The sequence below is a fragment of the Orbicella franksi genome, chromosome 2 (assembly GCF_964199315.1).
Source record: "Orbicella franksi chromosome 2, jaOrbFran1.1, whole genome shotgun sequence".
NCBI classification, from domain to species: domain Eukaryota; kingdom Metazoa; phylum Cnidaria; class Anthozoa; order Scleractinia; family Merulinidae; genus Orbicella; species Orbicella franksi.
Window position 1 is genome coordinate 30,424,505 of NC_138146.1, and position 23,072 is coordinate 30,447,576.

The 23,072-nt window shown below is 38.6% G+C and overlaps 2 protein-coding genes across 4 annotated transcripts; one reads left to right on the plus strand and one right to left on the minus strand.

The window, feature by feature from the left end:
- Positions 1-75: 75 nt before the first annotated feature.
- LOC145479232 (uncharacterized) lies at positions 76-13,291 on the minus strand. Of its 3 annotated transcripts, none has more exons than XM_081457539.1 (14): positions 12,954-13,291; positions 11,529-11,648; positions 10,632-10,686; positions 10,149-10,231; positions 8,900-8,972; positions 8,153-8,223; positions 6,269-6,366; positions 5,926-6,004; positions 5,647-5,709; positions 5,205-5,269; positions 4,982-5,010; positions 4,736-4,780; positions 3,826-3,942; positions 76-3,652 (listed from the first exon to the last, which is right to left on the minus strand). In XM_081457539.1, exons 2-14 carry the CDS (start codon positions 11,609-11,611, stop codon positions 3,428-3,430), a joined length of 1,086 nt encoding a protein of 361 aa, XP_081313665.1. In that variant the 5' UTR covers positions 11,612-11,648; positions 12,954-13,291; the 3' UTR covers positions 76-3,427. The 3 variants fall into 3 exon arrangements, with proteins under 3 accessions (XP_081313665.1, XP_081313663.1, XP_081313664.1); XM_081457537.1 differs by having other exon boundaries at positions 4,982-5,013; positions 12,954-13,290; XM_081457538.1 differs by lacking the exon at positions 12,954-13,291 and having other exon boundaries at positions 4,982-5,013; positions 11,529-12,042.
- A 75-nt stretch (positions 13,292-13,366) lies between these two features.
- LOC145479234 (WD repeat domain phosphoinositide-interacting protein 4-like) lies at positions 13,367-23,047 on the plus strand. The gene is made up of 11 exons (XM_081457541.1): positions 13,367-13,433; positions 13,746-13,820; positions 17,601-17,705; positions 18,176-18,263; positions 18,466-18,560; positions 18,784-18,863; positions 19,374-19,496; positions 19,981-20,066; positions 20,408-20,509; positions 21,049-21,167; positions 21,947-23,047. The coding sequence occupies exons 1-11, from the start codon at positions 13,385-13,387 to the stop codon at positions 22,054-22,056; spliced, it is 1,032 nt and encodes a 343-aa protein (XP_081313667.1). The 5' UTR covers positions 13,367-13,384; the 3' UTR covers positions 22,057-23,047.
- Positions 23,048-23,072: the final 25 nt, after the last annotated feature.

A 23,072-nucleotide genomic window follows, 5' to 3' on the forward strand; every position in this document is an offset into this window, starting at 1 on the left:
TCTTCACTCCCAAAGATCCCAACCCTGGCTATTAACCTGAAGGGTGTCAAGGTATTTACCCTGGGGGGACCCCCATATAAAAAGGACAGGGGTGCTCCTTGGAAATTTTAAAAAGAAACTCAAAGAGGTACCAAGATCCTGTTTTGAGTGTGTGGCTTGAATTTTTTCACCCCTAGGAGTTACCAATTCTAAGACAACGCAATATCTCCTGTCATATTGTTTGCACCTCAATACCCTAAAAGGTACCAAAACTGCTTTTTAACCCCTGAAAGGTACGACAAGCACCCCCGTCCTTTTATATGGAAGTTCCCCCAGGTATTTACTGCTTTAATGTGACAACTTGTTTTCTAAAATATGCATGTACTTTATGGGTGAATGTCAAATGGAACAAGTCATACATCTCTTGTTGTTGAACCAAATTTACTCTCCTTACTTGATATTCTTTACTAGATTGAAAATAAAGTACATCAAGATGGTAGCAGTAAATTTGGTTCAACCACAACCAGTGTGTGGCTCAGAGCACTCATGGAATTCAGTCGTAAAGTAGATCACTTTCTGTTAATTGAGAGAATTTGACACATTGATTTTGATTGTCTGGGGTAGATGTAACCTTTGACACTTTAATAGAGCTTTTTAAATCTTGCATAAAAGCTAGCCATTCTTAACTGGAGCTTAAACTTTGTGTGGCATGTCACCGCGACACACATAATAAAAAGAGTGGAATTAATCTTTCTGCCTTCTATTTTTTATCAGCAGCCTAATTTTGATTCACCCTCAGCTAACAGAATTATATTTGAATGCTAATTCATGAATCCATAGTTTCAAGCTTTCAATGGTCAACATTCTAACCTGCTGCATATGATATTAAATTACCAAAAATACAACAAGACAAAATGAAACATGGAATATAATTAAATTAAGTTCACACCAATCAGGGGTAGATTTCTCCTACTTGGACAAACAGAAAGTCAACCTCAATGGTGCCACTTGTTCTTGAAAGCAAGCAATACAGTCAACATAAAGGAAAAACAATTGAAATGCAAGTAGCAGTTTTTACCATTCTGATGGCTTTTTATTTCACATCAGTTTGTTAATAAATACTACCTGTAACAAGCAACAATAACGCAGTTAACTTATCAAATACTCGTTTAGTCCTGATGTTTAACATAAACTCTTGAAACCACTACCAGTAACTGCATTTATTATTGCAGTAGCTACCACAATTAAATCCAGTATCAAAGTGCTTTATTTGTATGTACTCTCCTGACCTGTTAAAAACCCTGTTATTAATAAAGATACTTTCCTGACCTGTCCTCTGAATTTGAAGAATTATAATTATACAAAATTCTCCTAACTTCCAATCAGCCTTAAAGGCAGCATTACTATTGGCCATTAATTTCTTCTTTTGGTAATTATTATCAAAAGAAGAAATTGATGGCTGATCGTAATGCTGCTAAGGCTTATAGGAAGTAGACAGAATTTTACAACAAAGAGTACATTGTGCAGTACCAGAAAATATCCATACTCTCCCCACAGAAGGGATTGGAATTTCCTTGGGGCTGGGGGGTTCTTTAAGTCCAAAAAATTTAAAGGAATGTAACAACTTTAATTGGAATTTCCAGAGGGGTTGGGGGGTCTTGGAAAAAATCCCTTCTGTGGGGGAGGTATGGATATTTTCTGGAACTACACATTTGACATTAGTTATAACCATTACTACTCTAGTAGTGACATGAAGTCCAGTCACAAAATAAGTTTGATTTATGAGTTCAAATGCAGAGTTCCAAAATTTCAAATTTTTTTTAAAAAAAAGTAAACATGCCCACTTGAAACATTTTCATAACTTACACAGTGATAACTTGGAAACAAGCTTTGTAACCCCAGTATTTTATTACTGAAAGAACTACAGTAGATTTATAAGGGGTTCAATGCCACCTTAAATTTTCAACGTCTAAAATACACACACTACATGTACAGGTCATTGACCTTAGTCACGGATCCACATTTGCCTCAAGCAGCAGCTCCTTTGCCCTTCTAGGACTTTTCTTGCACATAACATGGGTGGGCATTTCAGTGACGTCCAGCCATTTTGGTTGGACACAGTCGTGCAAGACGTTTGCTGCAGTTATTTCACACAATCATACACTTTTTGCATTCTTTAGTGCTTGTAAAATTGCTTATCAGAGCCTGCTTTCAGTTAAGCCTGTTTTAAGACTTTTATGTTTAACAACCAAGTAAAAATAATACCCTTGACACTTGTGTGTGCTGAGGCAAGGGAAGCTATGAAACACATACGCTCAACTTCCTCTGTAATGTACGAGAAGTCTCTGTTGCACTTTCATCTAGTTTAGACATTTTTCTTTAGTGCAGACACTGTTCAGATTAATGGGGGAGGCAGTCCGAGCTGTTCTTGAACATGTCATCTCCATAAGGGGTTGACTAAGCAAACAATAACTTATGCTGAATGTTTACCAGTTATCCGTTCACTTAATATCCACATAAACCCAGCCATATGTAGCTGGTGGTGTATATATTAAAATATGTTGTCTACAAAAAATACATTATCTGGCATGCGTCCAGTCATGGCAACCATACTTAAAGCCAAGGTACCAAATTTAATTACTTTTCCTTATCAAATGACAGGTGACTTAAACTGGATGCTGACTGCAAGAATTAACATTGACTAATCCCAACTGGGTATTGAACTTCAATATTAATTATTATTTTCTTGCAGATTATTTAAAATTCTCAAATATATTTTTCTACAAAATAAGTTGTTACTGTTTCTTTTTTTCTCAGAAACAGCATAATGTAAGCTTCACATTGACATACAAAATAGTACAATGTAAGTTACATACATGTATCAACTAAAAATAAAATAAAAAGTTAAACTTCATGACACTTCCAAGAAATGTTAACATCATTGAAAATATTGAAATATTGCGATTTTTTAACAATTGCCCATTTTAAGAACATTTATATAGATTAGCTTCGAGCTAATACAAACTTTCTCACACCCAGCTAACATTTCAATTAAGTCGTGTAGATGTACACATGTAGACCCCAGACAGCCTAGCTGAGTTGCCCTTAAAGCTTTACATGCAAAGCAAAGTTTGCACTGACAAAATCATGCAGTTAGATTGTCTTCTGAATGAGGGTGTACACCCCTCACCAGGGCTGTCATTAAGTTTTGATTCACCCATAGCCTTGATGTTCACACCCATAACAAAATTGTTAATTTTGGGGTGAATTGTACCAATGACAGGCAAGTTTACCCATAACAACAAGGGCCCAGAAAACAAACTCAGTCATACCAGGTGTTACAGGTTAAATAATTATTATTGGCTGTTATTGAGAGCCCTGCTCACTATGATTCTGCCATCATAAATCACTCATCAGATCTATAGCTTGGCAAATTGCACAGAATTTGTTATGATATGGGAGGATACCTATCTGAAGTGCTTCTACCGGTACCCCATAACTTCCGAGAGCTTGAGCTCTGTGAGGTTGACCCATAAGATGAGCCCATGCTTGAAAGAGACTTGGAGTGAGAGCCAAGAGTTGGAATCAAAGGTCGCTCAATGGCATCAGCCTCATCATGCAAATGTTTATAATGAAAACTATGCCCTCTCGGACGGAATTCTGAGGTGAAGTTCTGATAAAAAAAAACAACAACAACAACAAATCAAGAAATGCAACTTGAACATGTCATTAATATTTTAGCCTTTAACATGGTATATAGTTAATTCAGCTCAAGCAAGTGCAAAGCCCAAACATATGATAATTTTATTAAATTATATGCAAAAGATGGTTGAGTCGGTAACTAACCCCTGAGTCATCATTCACTGCAAACACTGGAACAACATAATCATCTTGGTTGCATTCATTATTTTCTGTGTCAAATATTGCTGCCATTGTCCACAGTGGTAACAACCATCTGGTAATCTGAAACAAATTATAGCAAATTATTAACAACTGTTTCACAAAGTGCAGGTTGGGTGCCTGAGACATACAGGTGCTTCCACTATTAGCAGCCAGTTCCTAGGTGGAGGCCGCTCCCATGGCTGGCAAATCCTGGCAACCCAACCGTAAGCCCTCACATGGAAGGGAGAAAAGCAGGCACCCACAACACTGACAAAACAGTGGAAAGAGGGGGAGGGACAGGAGAGGGGAAACAACCTCTGAGAAGAGTTCCCCCCAACAAAGAAAACATTAATGCTCAAGAAAATGCAGAATAAACACAAAGAACAAAATGGAATCCTGGCAGATACACATACTTAAATGCTGCTGCCCTCGAAGGTAAGACTTGAGCTCCTTGTTAAAAAAAAATTAAAAGAAACTGTGGCTGACAGGTTATACAGGTACAGTTGAATTAAGAGCATTCGTTGATCTCTCAAGGCACTCTTAAGTATGATCTACGTCCTCTTTGCTCTTAGGAGTCCTCAGGTAGCCATCTAATGGTCCTGATGGATGGAAGGATGTGTCCACATCAAAGAGACAAAAATTGGAGGACTACAGAAGGATCAATTTTGCATGACACGTTGTCCACTGGTCAGAAAGATGTCTACTTCAAATACAAACAAGTCCCTTCTTTCAGTTTTGTCTACTTTGTTATGACAATAAACTGGAACACTGGAGAATAGCCTCAAGGACATGATCTGTTTTTCCATCTGTGCTTATATTTTCCTTGATCCATTCTTGTTAATTGTCAGGACTGTCTTTTTTTTCGTGAACTTACATTAACAGTGATGTAGACTGCTGTGTAGCCTGCCTTGTTTGACAGCTGTAACAAGAAAAAAACAATTGATCAGACTTCACAAGAAAAAAAGTAAAAACAATAAAATTATAGTTGGTCACAAGGAATCTGATATCATGGAAAAAGTCCTTCTTGCTAGAAAAATCTGTCAGCATATTACAGTGTGGGACTCAGAGGTCTTAAAAAACTCCAATAATTTTTTGCAAAAAATGGATGAATCTTGCTTACAAAAATTCCTTGACAGTTATTCTTTGGTCCTGCTGCAAAAAAACAAGATATTTTAATATTTATGGCAGCTGTAGTATATATAATAATTATTATAAACAATGAAGTAAAAGAGGTGGGCAGTATCTTCAAACTGTTGTTCACCATAAAGTGAAGAAGAATTTAATCAATTTTATGTACATGTACTACTAAAAAATAGTAAGTTATAAAACTGCTTTTAACTTACTGACTCTCATGACAATGTCGTGCACTAGGCTGATTAAGGCAGACACTTCAAAAATAAAGATTATCCTGTAATGAGAAAAGAAAAATACATTAATGCAGGACATAATCCATACAAGCAACATACAATGTTGTTAATTAATGCAAATGTAAGGACAGTTAGGCAGGTCTACACTTCATCCATTATGTTCAGAGGCATGCAGCTAAAAGCTGGCTAGCTACTGGTTAATTTTACTCTCCAAAAGCATGGAAGTATTTTTGAAGGTTCACAGGTCAGAGAAGCAGATTGCACATGTCAATGAGTCATAGTTTTTCTACTTCCCTGTACTTGTGTTGATCAATACATGTCTTTCTGTTAACATTCAACTAAATCAGCTGAATGTACCTACTATATAGAAATGTACGGGTATCTTGTAATATCAAAAACTTAATGTTTCTATGCTCACCCCCACAAATCTCTTTTCTGTGCAGTCCTGTTATCTGCTAACATCCTCACATTGTTGAGCTCCCTACAAGGTAGCCAAATGGATGTTCATGAGTTACACAACAGTAACTGCTACATATTTCAGCTGAAGGTTAATATGTATAAAGTTGTGTAACGGACAATAGGACCAGACATGTTGAATTGAGCACACATAGCAGATATATTTATTAAACTGTACATAAATGCATGAAGAGTAGTATTTGATTCATTCAATCACTTTAGTTAAGCCCTACTCTTTTACCTTGTGATAAAAATTCCTGAGACCATGAAAACTTGGACAACTAGAATTTCAGTGCTAGACAAGATAAGCCACTCGGGTTCTGTAATAAAAACAAGCATATGGTTTTTCTGAATAGTTTGTTTAACGAGATCTCTACAAATTGTTCAAAATATCACTGTGCAGTCATAAAATAAAGAGTCACACTCCTAATTAAACTCGATTTCTGCCGCTCTCTTGAGTCTGGTCTAAACATGGCTTCCAGGAGGAGCGTGGGCCCTTTTCTCGAACAGCCACTGGTAGTCGACCCTACCTTCAAATGAACTTTAAAATATCAAAAACATAATCATGTCTACAGGTGACATACCTGCACATTCTTTGTATTCAGTCTTCATTGTTGCAAGTCCAACAATTACAATTATCACAATGATAATGAACACAGCTCCCACTACTTTGTTAGAGTACCTGGACGTGATTAAAAATAACACTGTATCAGACTGTTAGTGTATGCATTGACAGTTATTGCATGACAGAGTGTTAAGTTTCACTGCAAGTACACCAGCCTATATTAAATGTAAAATGTGCAGTTCCAGAAAATATCCATATCCACCCTGAGGGGTACTCCCAGAAAAGTTGGGTGGGGGTGTGTGGCCCGCTTCCCAAAACCCTTACCCTATTTATGACCAAAATCTGCAATATTCCCTACCCTATTTATGACCTGACCAAATACTCAATACCCTATTTATGACCTGACCATTAAATCAAAACCCTGTTTCAGACCTGTGTTAGAATATGTTCCCTAGTTCAGACCAATGTTAAATTACCATAAACATAATTTGTGAAGGGCTTTTGTTAATTTTCTTTTCAATAATGACGAAAAAGTTGCTTCTTCTTAAAAGCATACCCATATCAAGGCTAGAGTGCAATAACCATACCCTATTTATGCATCAGTCAATTCCAGCAGTGCCCATACCCCCCCCCCCCACCCCCGGCCCCCCGGGCTAGCCCCCAGGCATTGGCATTTTTTTTAAAAAATGGGCAAATTCCCCAGGGTGGGGGACACATAAGCTGTCTAAATGCCCCGGGGTGGGGATAAAGAAAGAGGGCAAATGCCCCTCCCCCGGGATTGTCGCCTTCCAACACCTCGGCAGCTTTTTTAATTAATCAGTGAATAAAATGGTCAACTGTTCAGTATTTTAATGCAACAGTAAGACTTCAAGGGCAATAGTACATGTTAGTTGATTCTGATTATATTTATTTCTTTATATTTGTTTTTAACAGTTTGCTATCGGATAGCAGGGATTGTGGCGGACGTGCCCCCAGCCGCGAGCGATGATAAGCGCCTGTATTTTAATTTGCAGGCTACTTTTTCTGTGAAGAATCAAGACATTTTAAATGATGATGCATTGCATTTTAAGCTCACAAGATCTGTCTTGAAGATCGCATCATTTGAATTCGCAAACCTTGAGTATTTTAACTCCACTTTCACTGAATGCGAAATGCGAAATAGTCGTGCTCACGTCAGTGATTGTTTTGTGATAAACAAAATATAGTTCACCTTACAAGTAATGAAGAAATATCTAAAATTGAGAAAACATACTTTTAAAAACATCTTCAAGTATCTCTACTGTAGTCCCTGACGGACAAGCCATTGTTCGACAAACGCCTCGTCTTTCCTGATGAACTCATCCATGGCACTTTCCAAAACATGTGTGTCGAATGCCCGGGGGTGGCCCCGGGGTACACAAATGCCCAGCCCCCAGGCCACGATAAAATTGCAGATGCCCCACCCCCAGGACTGACAACGTGAGCAAATGCCCCGCGGTTGCCTGGGGGGGAGGGGATGGGCACTGCTGGAATTGACTGATGCATTATGACCAAAATGGCCCAAATAGGCTAAAATCAATACCCTATTTATGACCAAAACAGTTGAAAAACCATACCCTTTGAGGCCGCACATACCCATATAGCCCATATAAGGGAGTACCCCTCTGGGAAATTCTTAGGGGGGTGGGATTCAATTCAATTCTATTTTTTCATTATAATATATTTAATATTTCATGGTCAAGGAAATGGCAGCGAAAAAAATAAGAATTTTCAGTTAAAGTACATGTACATACATGGAAAGATCTACATACATTATATGTACAAAAAAAAAATTAAATGGCCACACAAAGCAGAGGACACTCTGGAGTGAAATAAGTCAGCAATATTGCCTTTACTGGCAGTAATCTGTTTAGTTAAATCATACCTTTTTAAACTATCCTCAACTCCCATCATCCTAGCTGCTAGACAGCAATGAAAATTGGTGACAACAAGGAACTAATGAGAGAACAAATATAGAGCACGTGAGTTCTAACATTACATGTATGCTTGCTCGTCGTTCCCTTTGACCCTTATCAGTTACCAGACAAAGATGTACTCAATAAATCATTCCAGAATTGTCTACTATAAGCAAATTCTGAAAGTTCCCAACCAACTGTGCCCTAAATCACAAACTAATATCTTGTTAGACAGGTAACACTGTTTGTTATAAGATCAAGATAGCCTAGAGGGCACAGAGACAAATTTAATGATGGAACATTTTATAACACATCTATCGGGCTGGGTTTGGTAATAAATTAATTATTAACCAAGTTAACTTGGGACGATACTGAGAGAGCTAGCTCCATTTGATTCATACTGTCGAGATCTAGAGTCGAATAGGGCCTTCCCACTTGTTTATTAATTATATTATTTTTGTTGTTTTTTTAAACTTCATAACAATCCTACAGGGTGGGAAGTCAGAGAACTGAACAAAATTCCTGCACAGGAAAAGCGGAGAAAACTGTGCTGAATGGGAAAAGAATACTCCTGTTGAGGTTAAGGTATCAGGCTGCAAAGAAAATTCATTTGCATGTTTTGCAATAAAAAATAGCCATAGTGGAGAGTATTTTATAATATGCATGGACAACACGCATTGGTCATATTTTGCAACTTGAACTGAATGAAATTTCACCTGGCAAGCAACTTTAATGAACTGTGTTATCAAGTGCAGAGCTGTAATCGCCAAGTAAAGCCAGTTGATTCCACTGAAATAAAAAATATGAGTTACTAAAATGAAATTATTATAGCTTTCATCAACAAACAGATGGGTCACTATGACTGTAACAAGAAAAGACCAATGTTAGGCAGTTAAAACCATTAATAGTAGAACCTCAATATATAACAGAGTTGCAAGGGAATTTGAAAATGTTTTTCGGCAAATGGCCATAACTTTTGTTTCACCTAAGTCCTTAAAGTGGTACTATGACGAAAATCGCATCTTTCCTATCGCAGCCATTTTAAAACATAAACAAGTAGCCTGTGTGAGAAGAAAAATGCTGTTTACTATATTCAAATATCTCTTTTCGTTCCAGAGATATTCAAGTTTTTAAAATATGCAAATCAGACGTCATGCACTCAACCAAATTTTGATCAAATATGATGAAAAAATATATCTCAGCCAATTTGTATCAGAAATGTTTGATTCTTTGCATTAAGATTCTACTAAATGTGCTCCACAATATGAGTTAACAGTTTGGTTACCATGGCAACATACTGAGTTCCAGACCTCCCCAATATTAAAGGCATTTCTGGCCACCTTTGGCATTCCATTTTGATATTTGCAAATGGTGCCTCATATCCTTGATCCAGCAAGCACATAAATATGTTAGCTCAAGTCTGTGGCTTCATTTAATGTTCTGCGAGTTGAAAATCACTAACATATTGAAATCAAGTGGGTGGGGACTGGAAAAGAGTGATTTGCCATGGGAACAGAATTTTTTACAGCCGTAGGTGTGTTTCCTGTAGAACTATTAGCCTATCAAGTTTCAATGGTCTGTACTACAAATTGACCAAGATAGCTTTATTTATATACTTGATATAAAATTGGGTTGAGTGTATGACATCATCAGTCATCTCGTTCGCATATTTTACCCATTTTTCAAACTGAAATATCTCCGGAACTAATGCAGATATTTGTAAATGGTAAACAGCGTTTTTATTCTTTCATGGAATTCCATCTGATACACCTAAAAAATCAAGGGGGAAAAATTTGATCACAGTAAGTTGCATGTTGAGAGATAAACTGAGAATCAGAAATCTAGAAATTTTTTCTTGTGAGGAACACCAAAAGAACACCCTCAAAGCAAGGCAACCACAGTGCCAGAACAATAAATTAAAGGGGTTTCCAACTGAAACATTACACTATTCTAAAAAAGTCTCACCAGAGTATGCATTCCACAATTCCACTATAGAATATGACATACTGATTCAGCAGAGAATGTCGATGAGAGTGAAGCTTGTAAAGCTTGGAGAAAAACAGAAATAAGCATATTATTCAGTAAGAAAGCTTTCTCTTCAACATAGTTTGTTTGACAACAAATAACAAAACTGCATTCAAAGAGGTCCAACACTTACTGTAAAAATTGTAATTGTTACAATAACATAAAAATCGATAACTCGGGTATCTTCAGAGATTGTGAAAGTTGTGATCAAATGTCAATAAGTCATTCAACCCTCTCTACCCTACCACATACTAGTAAATATGATGCTGGTGCAAAACCTTCACATATTACACTATAAAGCCTGAGGACTGATTGTCCAGGAAAAGTTTGACACCTAACCTCAGAAGGCTCACTACCACTCAATTTGGAAATTATGAAACCTACCAACTTAAATTTAACCTAAATACATGTATAACATTTTACCTTAACTGCACACACAAGACAGGTGATGATTGCCAGTATTGTTAAACAGCTATCCCTGATTTGCAAATGAAAATGTCTTCATTATTAATCATACTCTGTAAAAAACCAGCAATCTACCAAGGGAGCATCAGATTTCTGGTTTGCATGGGCCACAGAGATGAAAACAGCCCAAGAAAGAGGGACATGGAGAAGCCTTGTCAAAGTTATGTGTGATACTTGATAGAGCACGCATGAGAAAGTGAGTAACGACATAGGTAGTAGCATAACAAGACAGTTTGCTTTTGAATAGTTCACCATTATTGCTTTCTATCTGTCTAGACAAGGTACCAGTACTTACTTTGTCTAATAAATTATTGATCCTCACTGGGGCATTTATCTAAACTAAACATTGTCTGGCTTCAATTTTTATAATTACCCTGACTAGAAGTAATCATTGTTGCAAGACATAAAATAAATAATCATCTAAGATAAATTTTATTACTTATAAATTAATAAATTATATTAATATTAATGCTATAATCAATTGAATCCAATAATCAGTCATTACAAACTAAAACAATCATTTTACTTAGTATCACATAAACCAAGTCAAAGTTGGTTTTGATTTTGCTTTACACTAACCAATAACAGGGCTGTCAATAAGTTTCGAATCAACCGTAGTTTTGATCTCCACACCCCTAACAAAGTTGTTACCTTTTAGGTGAATAAAAATTGTATCAACTATAGTCCAGTTCACCTGTAACATCAAGGGCCCATCAAACATACTCAGCCATAGCAGGTGTTATAAGTTACCGCCCTCATTGACAGCCCTGAATTATGAACCAAATGCACCAATTAATCAATATTTTCAGTCAGTCCAAAAGCACTCTTGACTACATATAGCTTTATAATGCTTACCTCACACACGAAGCAGTATTGAAAGTCTTGAAACATCCAGTGTAAGCCAAGGAGAGTTTTAGGGAGTCATTTCCATTGGACATGATCAGTTATTGCTGCTAGTTCTTTCACCTAGGCTACCTAGGAGGAAAGATACATCTGCCTTAAAATCAGATGCTCCAAAGCAAAATCTGCAAGCAATGATGGTTTACATAGTACACAGTACATGAACATCATTTGTTCTCACTACCAAGTGCTGACCAATTCTCATTGAACCAATCAACCAAGATGTTGGTCAGGTGTTGACCAAACAAATAGTGAGAGGAAAGCAAAAATACTTCCATTTCTCATATATATTGAAAGGGATCCATAGAATGCAACTTCTGCTCTCCATTCAATCTTGCTAAAATTAGTAACATTGTTCACATCCTCTTAAAGGTGTTGTTTTATGAGCCAATTTTAAATGCCAATAATTTTTTAATCCATGTCATACAAGACACATTTTAACACAACTTTGTTGCGGCAACAGCCAGCAAGGGTATCTTACAAGAGATGACTCTTAATGCTGTAACATTTGTCTGCAACAACATTGCAGGTTTTTGAATGGCTTTCAAAAACCCGCAACATGTTGCCAAAACAAATGTTACAGTATTAACCTGTTACTGTAAAAGTCACCCTGTCCACAGTGTTGCACGATTATAGTAATTTTTAAGACAATATATGCTCATGTAACATTATGGATAGTAACATCATGTAACATCACCTTCAGTCAGCTGAAGTGCAACCTTGAAAAAAAAACCTACAAATTCAGGCTAAGGGCTTTGATTTGCATTTCGAACCCTGTTGTGTAAACTTAAAATACTCAAAATTGATGACAACCCTCAAAAAGCTGTTTACAGGATACTAGGACACAAGATCCACCATGTTTTAACGGATATGCAAATTTTCTTCAACGTAGTACATTGTCTTATTGGCCATTGTGCTTTTTAGGCAGTTTATAAACCTCCGTATGTAAAGCTATTACAGCTGTTACAAGCATAAATGATGCTTAATGATAGCCAGATTACTTTGTGAGGAAATAGGTTTTAGTGTTAGGTCATCTACTCCAAAAAACTTCCTTGTACTTTCACTTTTAACTTGATGCACAAAGGGTCAACTAAAACCAGCTGATTTACATCAATTGTTTCCCATTAGACACTTGATTTGGGGTCTTTCTGTCTCGTCAACACATAAACAGAACACACAATGACCATCTATTTCAAGAGCACGGCAAATGTATGTCGAGGGACGGAAATTGGATGTTGTCCAGGAGCTACAAGGGGTTAAACAGTATTCAATAAATTCATGTTCTCGCACGTTCTCACGCGCGAAAACTCCGTGCGTGAACCAAAGGTGTCTTTTAAAAGTATTTTATAAAGGTTTTACATAAATTATATGCGCACTTACCTACGGAATGCCGTATTTAAAAGGCATACTATGAAACGAAGAAAGCGAAATCTTTGAACAAACACTCTGCAAACACCACGAAGAAGCTCACCCGCATACGAATATTGCCGCGCCAGTCCCAAAGCACACTTTAGTATGACAGCGAAACCCGACTAGAGTAGGGAAGGGATAAAACGTCATTTACCTCGCATCTGAAATTCTTTTGAGTACTAATACTATTTATTAAACTAATAAGAGTCACGAAGTATGGAAATTTAGCTCAGCATTTTTTTCCTGTTTAATGTTTTGATCATTTTTAATTGTTATCTTTGCTTGAAATCTAAATTGTCCCAGGGGAGAGAGGGGCCTCGTGGATAATCCGCCTAAGCAAAAAGTGCCAGGTTACTAAGTATCTTCTTAAAAATAAAAACATACCTCTTTCTTCCAGCAGAATGACACGACGAAACGAAGTATTTCACCTAGATTTCAACCAAGACCAAGGTAGATTTTACTATTATATATTCGTAAGTCTCTTAACGAGTGATCCTGTTGTTGAAAAATGGTAAACAGGGAATATTGTCTGGATTTTAGAAGCTTCCATGATAAATCAAATCTATTCTTGCATGCTTAAAAATTTTCGTCTTGTTGTGTACGTCCATCATTTAAAGATCCATCTCTTACTCCTTTGTATCATTTGCTTACTCTTGCAGTTCTTTTCCAAAGGAAATAATTTGCGTGAAATGAGCTAAACGCGTTTTGTGGTTTGTTCAACTGAATTTTGCAAGAACTGATTGTTTGTGTCTTGACTAATAGGTTGTTTTGGCTGTACCATGGAGGGTGGGTTCAGAATATATAATGTGGAACCTTTATCAGAAAAGGCTCGTGTAGGTAAGTTTCTCATTACCATAAAATTATACATGGTATACAATGTGGAGTGTTTGATTTTACAGTGATGTTTCACTCTCATTTATATAATATTAGAGACTAAATAAATCTAAATTATGTTCCTGTAGTAAAATGTATGTTAATCAGCTCAGTATTAACCAGGCTCCAGTTGTTCGAAGGCTGGGTAACGCTATTCACTGGATAAATCACTAACCAGGGGATAGGTGTTAATAAAACAAACCACGCTATCCGCTGGATTGTGATTTATCCACTGGATAGTGTTAACCACCTTTCAAACAACCCGGGCCTGCATGGTTACTGCTAGCATCAATAAGAGGACTGGATTTATTGTCTTATTAAACCTATATCTGTCATACATGCCAAATGCAGCTGTACATGTATAACTTACTTACTTACTTAATCCTCTTCGTTCCTAAGTGGAACATAGGTCCTCAACTAGCGTGCCACCTAACCCTATTTTGTGCAGTGCCTTTTGCCTCATTCCACGTAACATGCTTCGCCACCAACTCTGCCATTCTCGTGCGCCTCCAGCTGTTTTGGGGCCTCCCTCTCTTTCGCTTCCCCTGTGGGTTCCACTCTAGTGCCCTCTTGACTACGTGTCCATCTGGTTTCCTCAGTGTGTGGCCGATCCAGCCCCAAGCTCTCTGTCTTATCTCTTCCTCTATCGGTCGTTGCCCTGTTTGACTCCAAAGGTCCTTGTTGCTGATTTTTCTAGGCCACCAAATCCGCAAGATGTTCCTCAGGCTCTTATTGATAAACACTTGCAACTTCTGCTCCAATCCCTTGGTCAGCCTCCAAGTTTCAGAACCATACAAGAGCACCGCCTTCACATTTGTCCCAAAGACTCTCAGCTTGGTCTTGGTTGTTAGTGCCGTGGATCGCCATATTGGTCTCAGCATCGCAAATGCCTGTCTTGCCTTTCCAATTCGTGCCTGAATGTCCTCGTCAGTGCCTCCCTTCTTGCTTACAATGCTCCCAAGGTATGTGAACTCATCCACTTCCTCAACCCGCTTCCCAGCTACCGACACAACATCACCACGTTTGGTACCAATACGCATCAGCTTTGTCTTGGTGGCATTGATCTTCAGGCCTACCTTCGCACTTTGTACCTCCAAGGCTCGTGTCTTATCCCTCATATCCTGTATTCTGTGCGACAGTAGGGCCAGATCATCGGCAAAGTCAAGATCTTCTAATGATGTCGTAAAGGTCCACTGAATACCTCTTTTCCTGTCAAAGGCTGTCCTCGTCACCCAATCCAGGGCGACCAGAAACAGCAAGGGAGATAGCAGGCAGCCTTGTCTTACCCCGGTCCTCATATCCAATGGTTGAGTCTTCTGTCCATTGTGTACCACCTGTGTGGAGAAACCCTCATAGAGAACTCTGATGATGGTGACTATCTTGTCAGGCAACCCGTAGTGCCGCAACAACCTCCACAAAACATCTCTACTGATACTATCGAAGGCCTTCTCAAAATCGATAAAGTTGATGTACAAGGAGGACTGCCACTCGATACTCTGTTCTATAATAATCCGCAGTGTTGCTATTTGATCCGTGCAGCTTCGACCTGCTCGAAAGCCCGCCTGTTCCTCTCTCAGCTTTTCGTCCAACGCAATCTTGATGCGCTCCAGGATCACTCTGCAAAACACCTTACTTGCCATGTTCAGCAACATAATGCCACGCCAGTTTTTACAGTAGCTCAAATCACCTTTCTTGGGCAACTTGATTAGCAGACCTTTTCTCCACTCCTCTGGTATCTTCTCCTCATTCCATATCCTGTTGCAGAGGCCCAGGAGAACCTCCTCTGATGTGTCCCCTCCCGCCTTAATTGCCTCTGGTGGAATATTGTCACATCCTGCAGCCTTCCCGTTTTTTAACTTCTTTATAGCATTCTTGATTTCAATATGTGTAACGTGACCTGTCCTGATGTTAAGCTCGTCATTTGGCTCCACCTCTGGCGGGTTGATCGGCTCCTCATGGTTAAGCACTGTTTGAAAGTGCTCCCTCCACCGGTGCATCTCCTCCTCTGCTGTCCTGAGCAACACGCCTGCCTCATTTCTCACTGGCTTACAAGTATTCTGGATCCTCCCACTTAGCTTTCTAGTGATCTCGTACAAAGTCCTTGCATCACCTCTCTTTCCAGCCTCCTCAGCTCTCTCAGCTTCTGCTTCCACATACACCCTCTTGTCTCTCCTACACCTCCTCTTCACCTCCCTATTTAATTCTTGGTATCTTTTACTTGCCTCTCTCTTCTGGTTTCTTGTTCTGGCCATGTTTATGGTGTTTTTTGCCACCTTTCGCTGCTCGATTAACTCCCAAGTCTCCTTGCTGATCCACTCCTTCCTGTTTGCCTTTGCCCTACCCAGCACCTGCTCGCAGGTCTCCACATAACCTTGTTCAATCTGCCTCCATTCATCATCCACTGACAGTTCCTCCTCCTCCATCAACTGCTGCAGACCCTCAAATCTGTTATGCAGTGCTAGCTTGAATGCGTTCCTAACCTCCAGATCTTTCAGCTTGCTGACCTCAAAACGCACTCGGCCACTATCCCCCTTTCTCACTTTGGCAATCCTTAGCCTGACTTTTGCCATCAACAGGTGGTGGTCAGACCCAACGTCTGCTCCACACATCGCGCGAACGTCCTGCAGTGAGCTCCTCCATCTCTTGCTAAATGCCAGGTGGTCGATCTGATTCACAATACCACCATCAGGAGACCTCCATGTCCGCTTGTGACACTCCTTATGGGGGAACAGCGTTCCACCGATTACCAGTTCATTTGCCTGACAGAAGTCCGCCCATCTCTCACCATTTTCATTCATCTCAGCTCTTGCTCCATGTTTACCCATCACCTCCTCTCTGCCTGTGTTATCCATTCCCATCTTAGCATTCATATCTCCCAGGACGATCTTCACATCTCTACATGGCACCTGCTCCAAAACCATCTGTAGCTGGTCGTAGAAATCATCCTTCACCTCCTCCGTTGCCTCATTTGTTGGGGCATAGCATTGCAAGATGGTAACCTTCTGCCACCTCGAGTTGAACCGGGCTCTGATTATCCTCTCAGACACTAGCTCCCATTCCAGCAGACATTGTGCAGCTTCTTTGGACAGAATAAAGCCAACTCCTCTCTCATGATTTTCACCTTCATCCATTCCTGAGTATAGCACAGTTTCGCCTGTAGCTACCCTCAACTTCCCACAAGAGTTCCATCTCATTTCACTTACTCCTAGAATACTAATACCATACCTATGCATCTCCTTGATCACCTGTGCGCACTTACCAGTCTCAAACATTGTCCTAACATTCCATTGCCCGATCTTCACACACGCTTTTGGCGACAGCAATTTCGTCGGCGGTTTATGCGTCATTCGCTGCTTCGCACGTTGTTCCAACCGGGTGTTAACATCTTTTACCCCTGCTTCCCGATAGGGTGCAGTGGTAGTTCTAGCTTCGGTTTCTGTAATAAATAGCATTTTCTGGGAGCGGGTTATCAGCCCGCCGCCCAACCCCCAACCTGGAGGACCAGGGGCTGTTCTTCGTCTGGCCTCTACCCTTCGACCAATCCGGCATGGTTAGACCTGCCAGGGAACAAAGTCCCTGCCGGCACAGCTCTCCGGGTCATGGAGACACACAAGCTTCACCACCGCGGCAAGGTGTCAGCCCAAGGTGAAGTACATGTATAACAGATAAAATAAAATGTTTTAAGTTTTTAAATTTATGTGAAAATGATTACTTTTTGATAGCTGTATGAATCTTTCATTTCAGATTTGAGTGATCCATGTCAGATATCTCAGACACACATGTTGCACAGATGTAACTTGATAGCCATTGTAGGAACGGGGCCAGGGGCAAAGTTTTTCAATGACAAAGGTGATGATTTCTTTGTATTTGGCTGTTCAACATTCTCAGAGAGGTGAACAAATTATTAAATTATTAGGGAGACAAGCAAAAGTTTAATATAGCCCAATGTATTCACTGGATTTTTCTGGGCTAATTTGTAGCTGTTCTTTCTGTTTAATATAAAATTACCAACAAATAAAAAAAAAACATTCTTAAAGCCTTGTGAAAGAAATTGAGACTCCATTCTAAGAGGCTATTGCAAAAAGAAATTCTAAATGGGTGGACTTACAAAATTGAGCTAAACTTCTGCAAGACACATCTGAATCCACCACTAATAAGCCAAAGAAGAGAAAGAATTGCTAAGATAGGGGAATGTTGACATGTCTTGTAAACTATTAGAACCTCTTCAAGTAAATTACTAATTATTACTTTTAGCCTTACGTGAAGGTGAGTCTGATCTTCATAAATTAACTTTGGTAAACTCATTTTCCCATTTCTAGTTTATATCTGGGATGATGTTCTGAAAAAGCTTGTGATTGAACTCTCATTTGGTTGTCCTGTTGTAAGAGTCAGACTAAGAAGAGACAAGTATGTTTTCTATCATTGCATATTTTTTGTACCAATCTTATGTACATATAACACTTACCCAAGCGTAATACGAGTTTCAGATTCGGGAATATATTTAATAATATTTAAAGCATTCAAGTTTTCTTACATAAACTTGCTAGTAACGGTCTACATGTACTTGTAATACCAATGCATTGCTTTTTTTTGTCATTTGTACCTTTAGGCTTTTTGTGGTGCTGAAAACAAGAATCCAAGTATTTTCATTTCCTAAAGATCCAAAATTGTTGTTTTACTTTGACACAAAAGAAAATCCCAAAGGTATGTTTTCTGTACTAGTAATTATTTAATCAGTACCAAACTGAATAAAAAATAACAAGGAGAATATCAAACAAATGATAATTGTATTTAAATAATAACAGTATTTATTTAAAGTTTCTTTGTTGCTCTTGAAATCAGTTCAATACACAGGGTAATAAAATTATGTTTTATGGGTAATGTTCAATTCTAGTTATGGTTTACTGACAATCTTTGTAATATGCAGGCCTCTGTGAAGTATGTCCAAGTACTGACAGACCCTTGATGGTTTTCCCCTCACACAAATGTGGCAGCATACAGCTTGTCGTAAGTTATCTTGGGAACTCGCAAATAATTTCCTTGTGAAGAAAGTAAATGTGATGCTCTTTAGGGGTATTTGGTTACTATAACTTCTTTCTGGCAGTTATGGATCTTTTAGTCTTGTGTTTTGTCCAGATATTACATGTTCCTAATAGTTTAAGACTCTGGCTTTCTACCTTTTGTTCCATTTCCTCGTGGAATTTTTTTTTCTGCTCTAAAATATATTTTTGATTCTTTTCCCTTGATTTCAGAGGAAGATTGGATTATTTTATAATATAAAAATTTCACTTACCCAGTCTCAAATAAGGTTTGATTTCTAGCAATTGGGAGGGTGATCCACATGCAAACTCTTAACAAATTATGGCTGGAGGTCAAACCTAAATTTCAGTCTAGAACCTGACAAGTACACTTTAAGTCCAGCTTAAAGTCTTAGTCCACATTAATTTTTTGTGTGTGAGAATCAAAGCTGAAACCCAACTTTATTTTGACTTCCTGGTTCCTCTTCTCACTCATCAGGATCTGACAAACAGACAGCCTGACACGTCAACTGCACCATTTACAATTAACGCACATCAAGGCGAACTAGCCTGTCTGGCCATCAACCAACAGGGTACCCAGGTTGCCACAGCTTCTGTAAAGGTCTGTGTCTGAACTGTTTTGTTTCTTTGTTTCAGTTTTGTTATGTTTTTTTATCCTAACCCCAAGTCCCAGCCAATGATTCTTCATCTGCTTGTGAGAGCTTCAACTGTACATGTATAATGATTATAATACAGGTTTAGAGTACATCATAATACAGTTGAACCTCTATAAAGCAACAACCTTGTAAGCAGGCATCCTCTGTTTAGTGGCCAGTTATCAAAATCAGTAAAATACCAGTACGATAACTGTAAATAAACCCTTGTTAAGTGGCTTCCTCTGTTGAGTGGCCTCAGCCACCTTTTGGTGACCTCAATGAGTGTTTTCTGTTGTCCTTACCCCACATGATTCCATGTTGCCCTAAAGCTTGTTTGTATTCAAATAAATCGACGTTTCTACTAAGCTTCATGCTAATTCCTGATGAAGCCAACCCCTATTAAGCGACCAGCCTCTATTGCACAGTTCTTGTTGTTCTTGGTGTCCACAGGGTACGCTCATCCGTGTGTTTGACACCCAAACGAAGAACTTGTTAGTGGAACTGAGACGTGGGGCAGATCCTGCTACTTTGTATTGGTATGTCATTCACTCCTATGAGATCACTCTCCTGGGAGGTTCACAATAATTTTCACTTTGTTAGATTTTCAATTTTGGTAAGAACTATTGTATTCTTCAGTGTTATTGGTTTATTTGAATAAAGATCGCTATCCTTTGTTCTCAAGAAACGGTCTGATTGGTTAACTCTTTCCCAAGTGGCCCAGTTCGAGTAGTCACTCTAGAAATGCACTATGATATGTTTGTAGCACTCCAGATGGGGCTCTGGCACTTACTCACTTCATCTGTAAGTACATTTGAGGACAATCCTAAACGGGATGGTGCAGTCAATACAACTTATTATTCATGTGCTCTCTTTACAGCATTAACTTTAGCCATGATTCCGCATTTCTATGTGTATCAAGTGATAAGGGAACAGTTCATATATTTGCTTTAAAGAACACTTCTTTAAACAAGAGATCAAGGTAAGCTAAACAAAAGTATTTTCCTTACTGGATTAGGCAATCTGAGTCTGAATTTGATTTTTCATTTTTCACTAAAATATGGCACTTTTGCAGTGTATTTTGAAATGAAAAATGACAGCTGGATTTAAAGAACCTGTTAAGCTAAGATTCTCCATCTAGATCCTCTTTACTTAAGAACCTGTTATATGTTTATCTATAGAACTTGTAAAGGCTAACTTCGAAAAATCCTGGTTCTTATATGCAGGTTTTACTGTACATGTATATCCTTAGGAAAAATATCGTATTTTGAAAAACTACCAAATGACAAACTTCTACAAACTGATTGCCAAGCAACTAAAGCAGTTGCAAACATAAAGTAGGAAACATCAGCAACTGAGCTGTGAATGCTTGCCAGTATCAATGTGACCTTATGAATTAACAGTTTACATCTCAAGTTACTAGTCTATAGTCATGTGCAGAGAATGGCAATGCACAATGCTCGAAGACACAATTATTGCATTTGTACTGTTGTCTCAATTACTTCTGTTGTTGTTCATCAGCCTTGCAAAGATGGGTTTCTTGGGGCAGTACGTGGAATCCCAGTGGGGTTTAGCTAACTTCACCGTTCCAGCTGAGCAGCCGTGTATCTGCGCCTTTGGATCTGGCAGCTCTGTTGTTGGTGAGTTTATCCTTACAAGTTACAAACGACGCGCGTCAAAGAAAACGACTGAGTTTCTTTTCCACCTGTGTAGAACATTTGGTAGAAATAAACAACAAAAACTGATGATTTTGAAACCCTGGACAGGAAGAAACTGTGTTCACGTGATAATGGATGATGCAGACATTTCAGTTTGATCTAAACGAAACAAGAGTATGAAAAGGAGGGAGCGTTTGTCGCGCGTTGTTCAGTTGAATTTAGCATGTGAGGAATGCGAGCGAAACAGAGTATTCTTCCGGAATATTCTTGGTATAATCAGCTTCAAAGTTGTCTACTTTCTGGAAAAATGCGACAAACACAAAAGCTATGGAAAAATTATGACTGTGGCAATGTGCATGGTCAAATTCTCTTCGTAGCTATTTAGGGTGTTTATGATGACTTAATGTTGCAGTTCCTAGAGAGTTGTGTTCAAACGTTTGTAATAGACGAAACGCAAAAAAAAACAAAACAAAACAAAAAACACACACACACACACACAACAAAAACGAACAAATTGACCGAGGCAAGTGCTCGATTTGCCTGCTACTAGCTACGGCCCTGGTTGCTGAAAAGATTAGCCAAGACAACATCTCCGTACTGACTGGTCAACCAATCAAAACGCACAGTTTAAGTTATTAAAATTACTCTTTTAGTATGTATTCCACGCTATCGATTAAGAATCAAATCAAGGCAAATAGTTAGTTTTGAAAGTGTTTTCTGTTCAATGATTGTTTGTGTAATAATTCCTTGTTTGTTTTTAGCCGTGTGTTTGGACGGCACATTCCATAAATATGTGTTCACTCCTGATGGAAACTGCAACCGAGAGGCTTATGATGTGTTCCTTGAGTTAGGAGATGACAACGAATTCTGAAAATAAATCCACAGGACCCCAAGAAGACGCCAAGGAGCAGTCAATGACATCAAATGACACTTTCGGTCACGTTCAGAATTGAAAATGGAACGTGGTACACGTGGTGTAGACTGAAACTCTCACGTGATCATTCTGGTGCACTGGTTAGTCTCGTTCCCAGGTCTCTGAAGAGATTTTTACACGATGCCACTTTGTGATGCCTGGAACTAACAGTTGTGACAAAATGGAAGGACTAAATTGAAATTTTAATGACGTACATAGAGGATAGTAAAGCTTCACAGTGTATAGATAACTTTGAATGAATTTGTGTAAATAGTTGATTTTAAAATGTGAAGTCAAGAGCTTTTTATTTATAAATCCTTTTGGAAAGCAATGAACTGTTTTGAAAGCACCATGGGTTTTTACCAGTGACTAAGGTAATTGTGCCGAAACGTGTTTTCTCCTTGTCCTGCTCTGTCGTCACGCAGGGGAAGTGACGGCGTGACGAGTTTAAAGAACGGTCAAGAACGTACAGCTTAGCCTTAGGAAAGTGTTGCAAAGTTTTCTGATTAGTCGATTCTAGTGGGAAACTCCAATTTTTAAGGAAGATTTGCAAATTTTCCCCCAATATGGTAGATAGCCAACGAGGCACGTAGCTCCGAGTTGGTTGTAATCATGTCACATCCAACAAGCCCGAGTGGAATAACTGTTTTATTTAAAAAGCCCCCGAAATATATAAAAGTAAATTAAAATACAAACACCCCCAAAAAATGACCCGTACGCTTATCATATTTGTAGAGCATTGTATAATAGTTCATATACCATGGTGGCTAAGCCAGTGAAAACTCTTGAATTGCATTATCCAATGATCCAGTTTTTAAAAATATCGTATAGTCGATATCTCTCTGTTTGCCGCCCGCGTTAACTTATCAATCAGACAACACCTGTCATTCTGTTAACTCGACAAAACACCTGTTCTACCTTCAGATCGTTTTGAATTTAAAAACGTTACAGACGATAGCTTCAACTTCACACTT

Bases quoted from the DNA above. Each gene is read 5' to 3' on its own strand.
- LOC145479232 (XM_081457537.1), bottom strand. From the start codon at position 11,611: ATGTCCAATGGAAATGACTCCCTAAAACTCTCCTTGGCTTACACTGGA. The intron at 8,973-10,148 runs GTGAGACTTTTT...TTTTTATTTCAG, and splicing joins ATTGTGGAATGCATACTCTG to TGGAATCAACTGGCTTTACT. The intron at 6,367-8,152 runs GTATGATTTAAC...AATCACGTCCAG, and splicing joins GTTGAGGATAGTTTAAAAAG to GTACTCTAACAAAGTAGTGG.
- LOC145479234 (XM_081457541.1), top strand. From the start codon at position 13,385: ATGACACGACGAAACGAAGTATTTCACCTAGATTTCAACCAAGACCAA. The intron at 13,821-17,600 runs GTAAGTTTCTCA...CTTTCATTTCAG, and splicing joins ATCAGAAAAGGCTCGTGTAG to ATTTGAGTGATCCATGTCAG. The intron at 21,168-21,946 runs GTGAGTTTATCC...GTTTGTTTTTAG, and splicing joins ATCTGGCAGCTCTGTTGTTG to CCGTGTGTTTGGACGGCACA.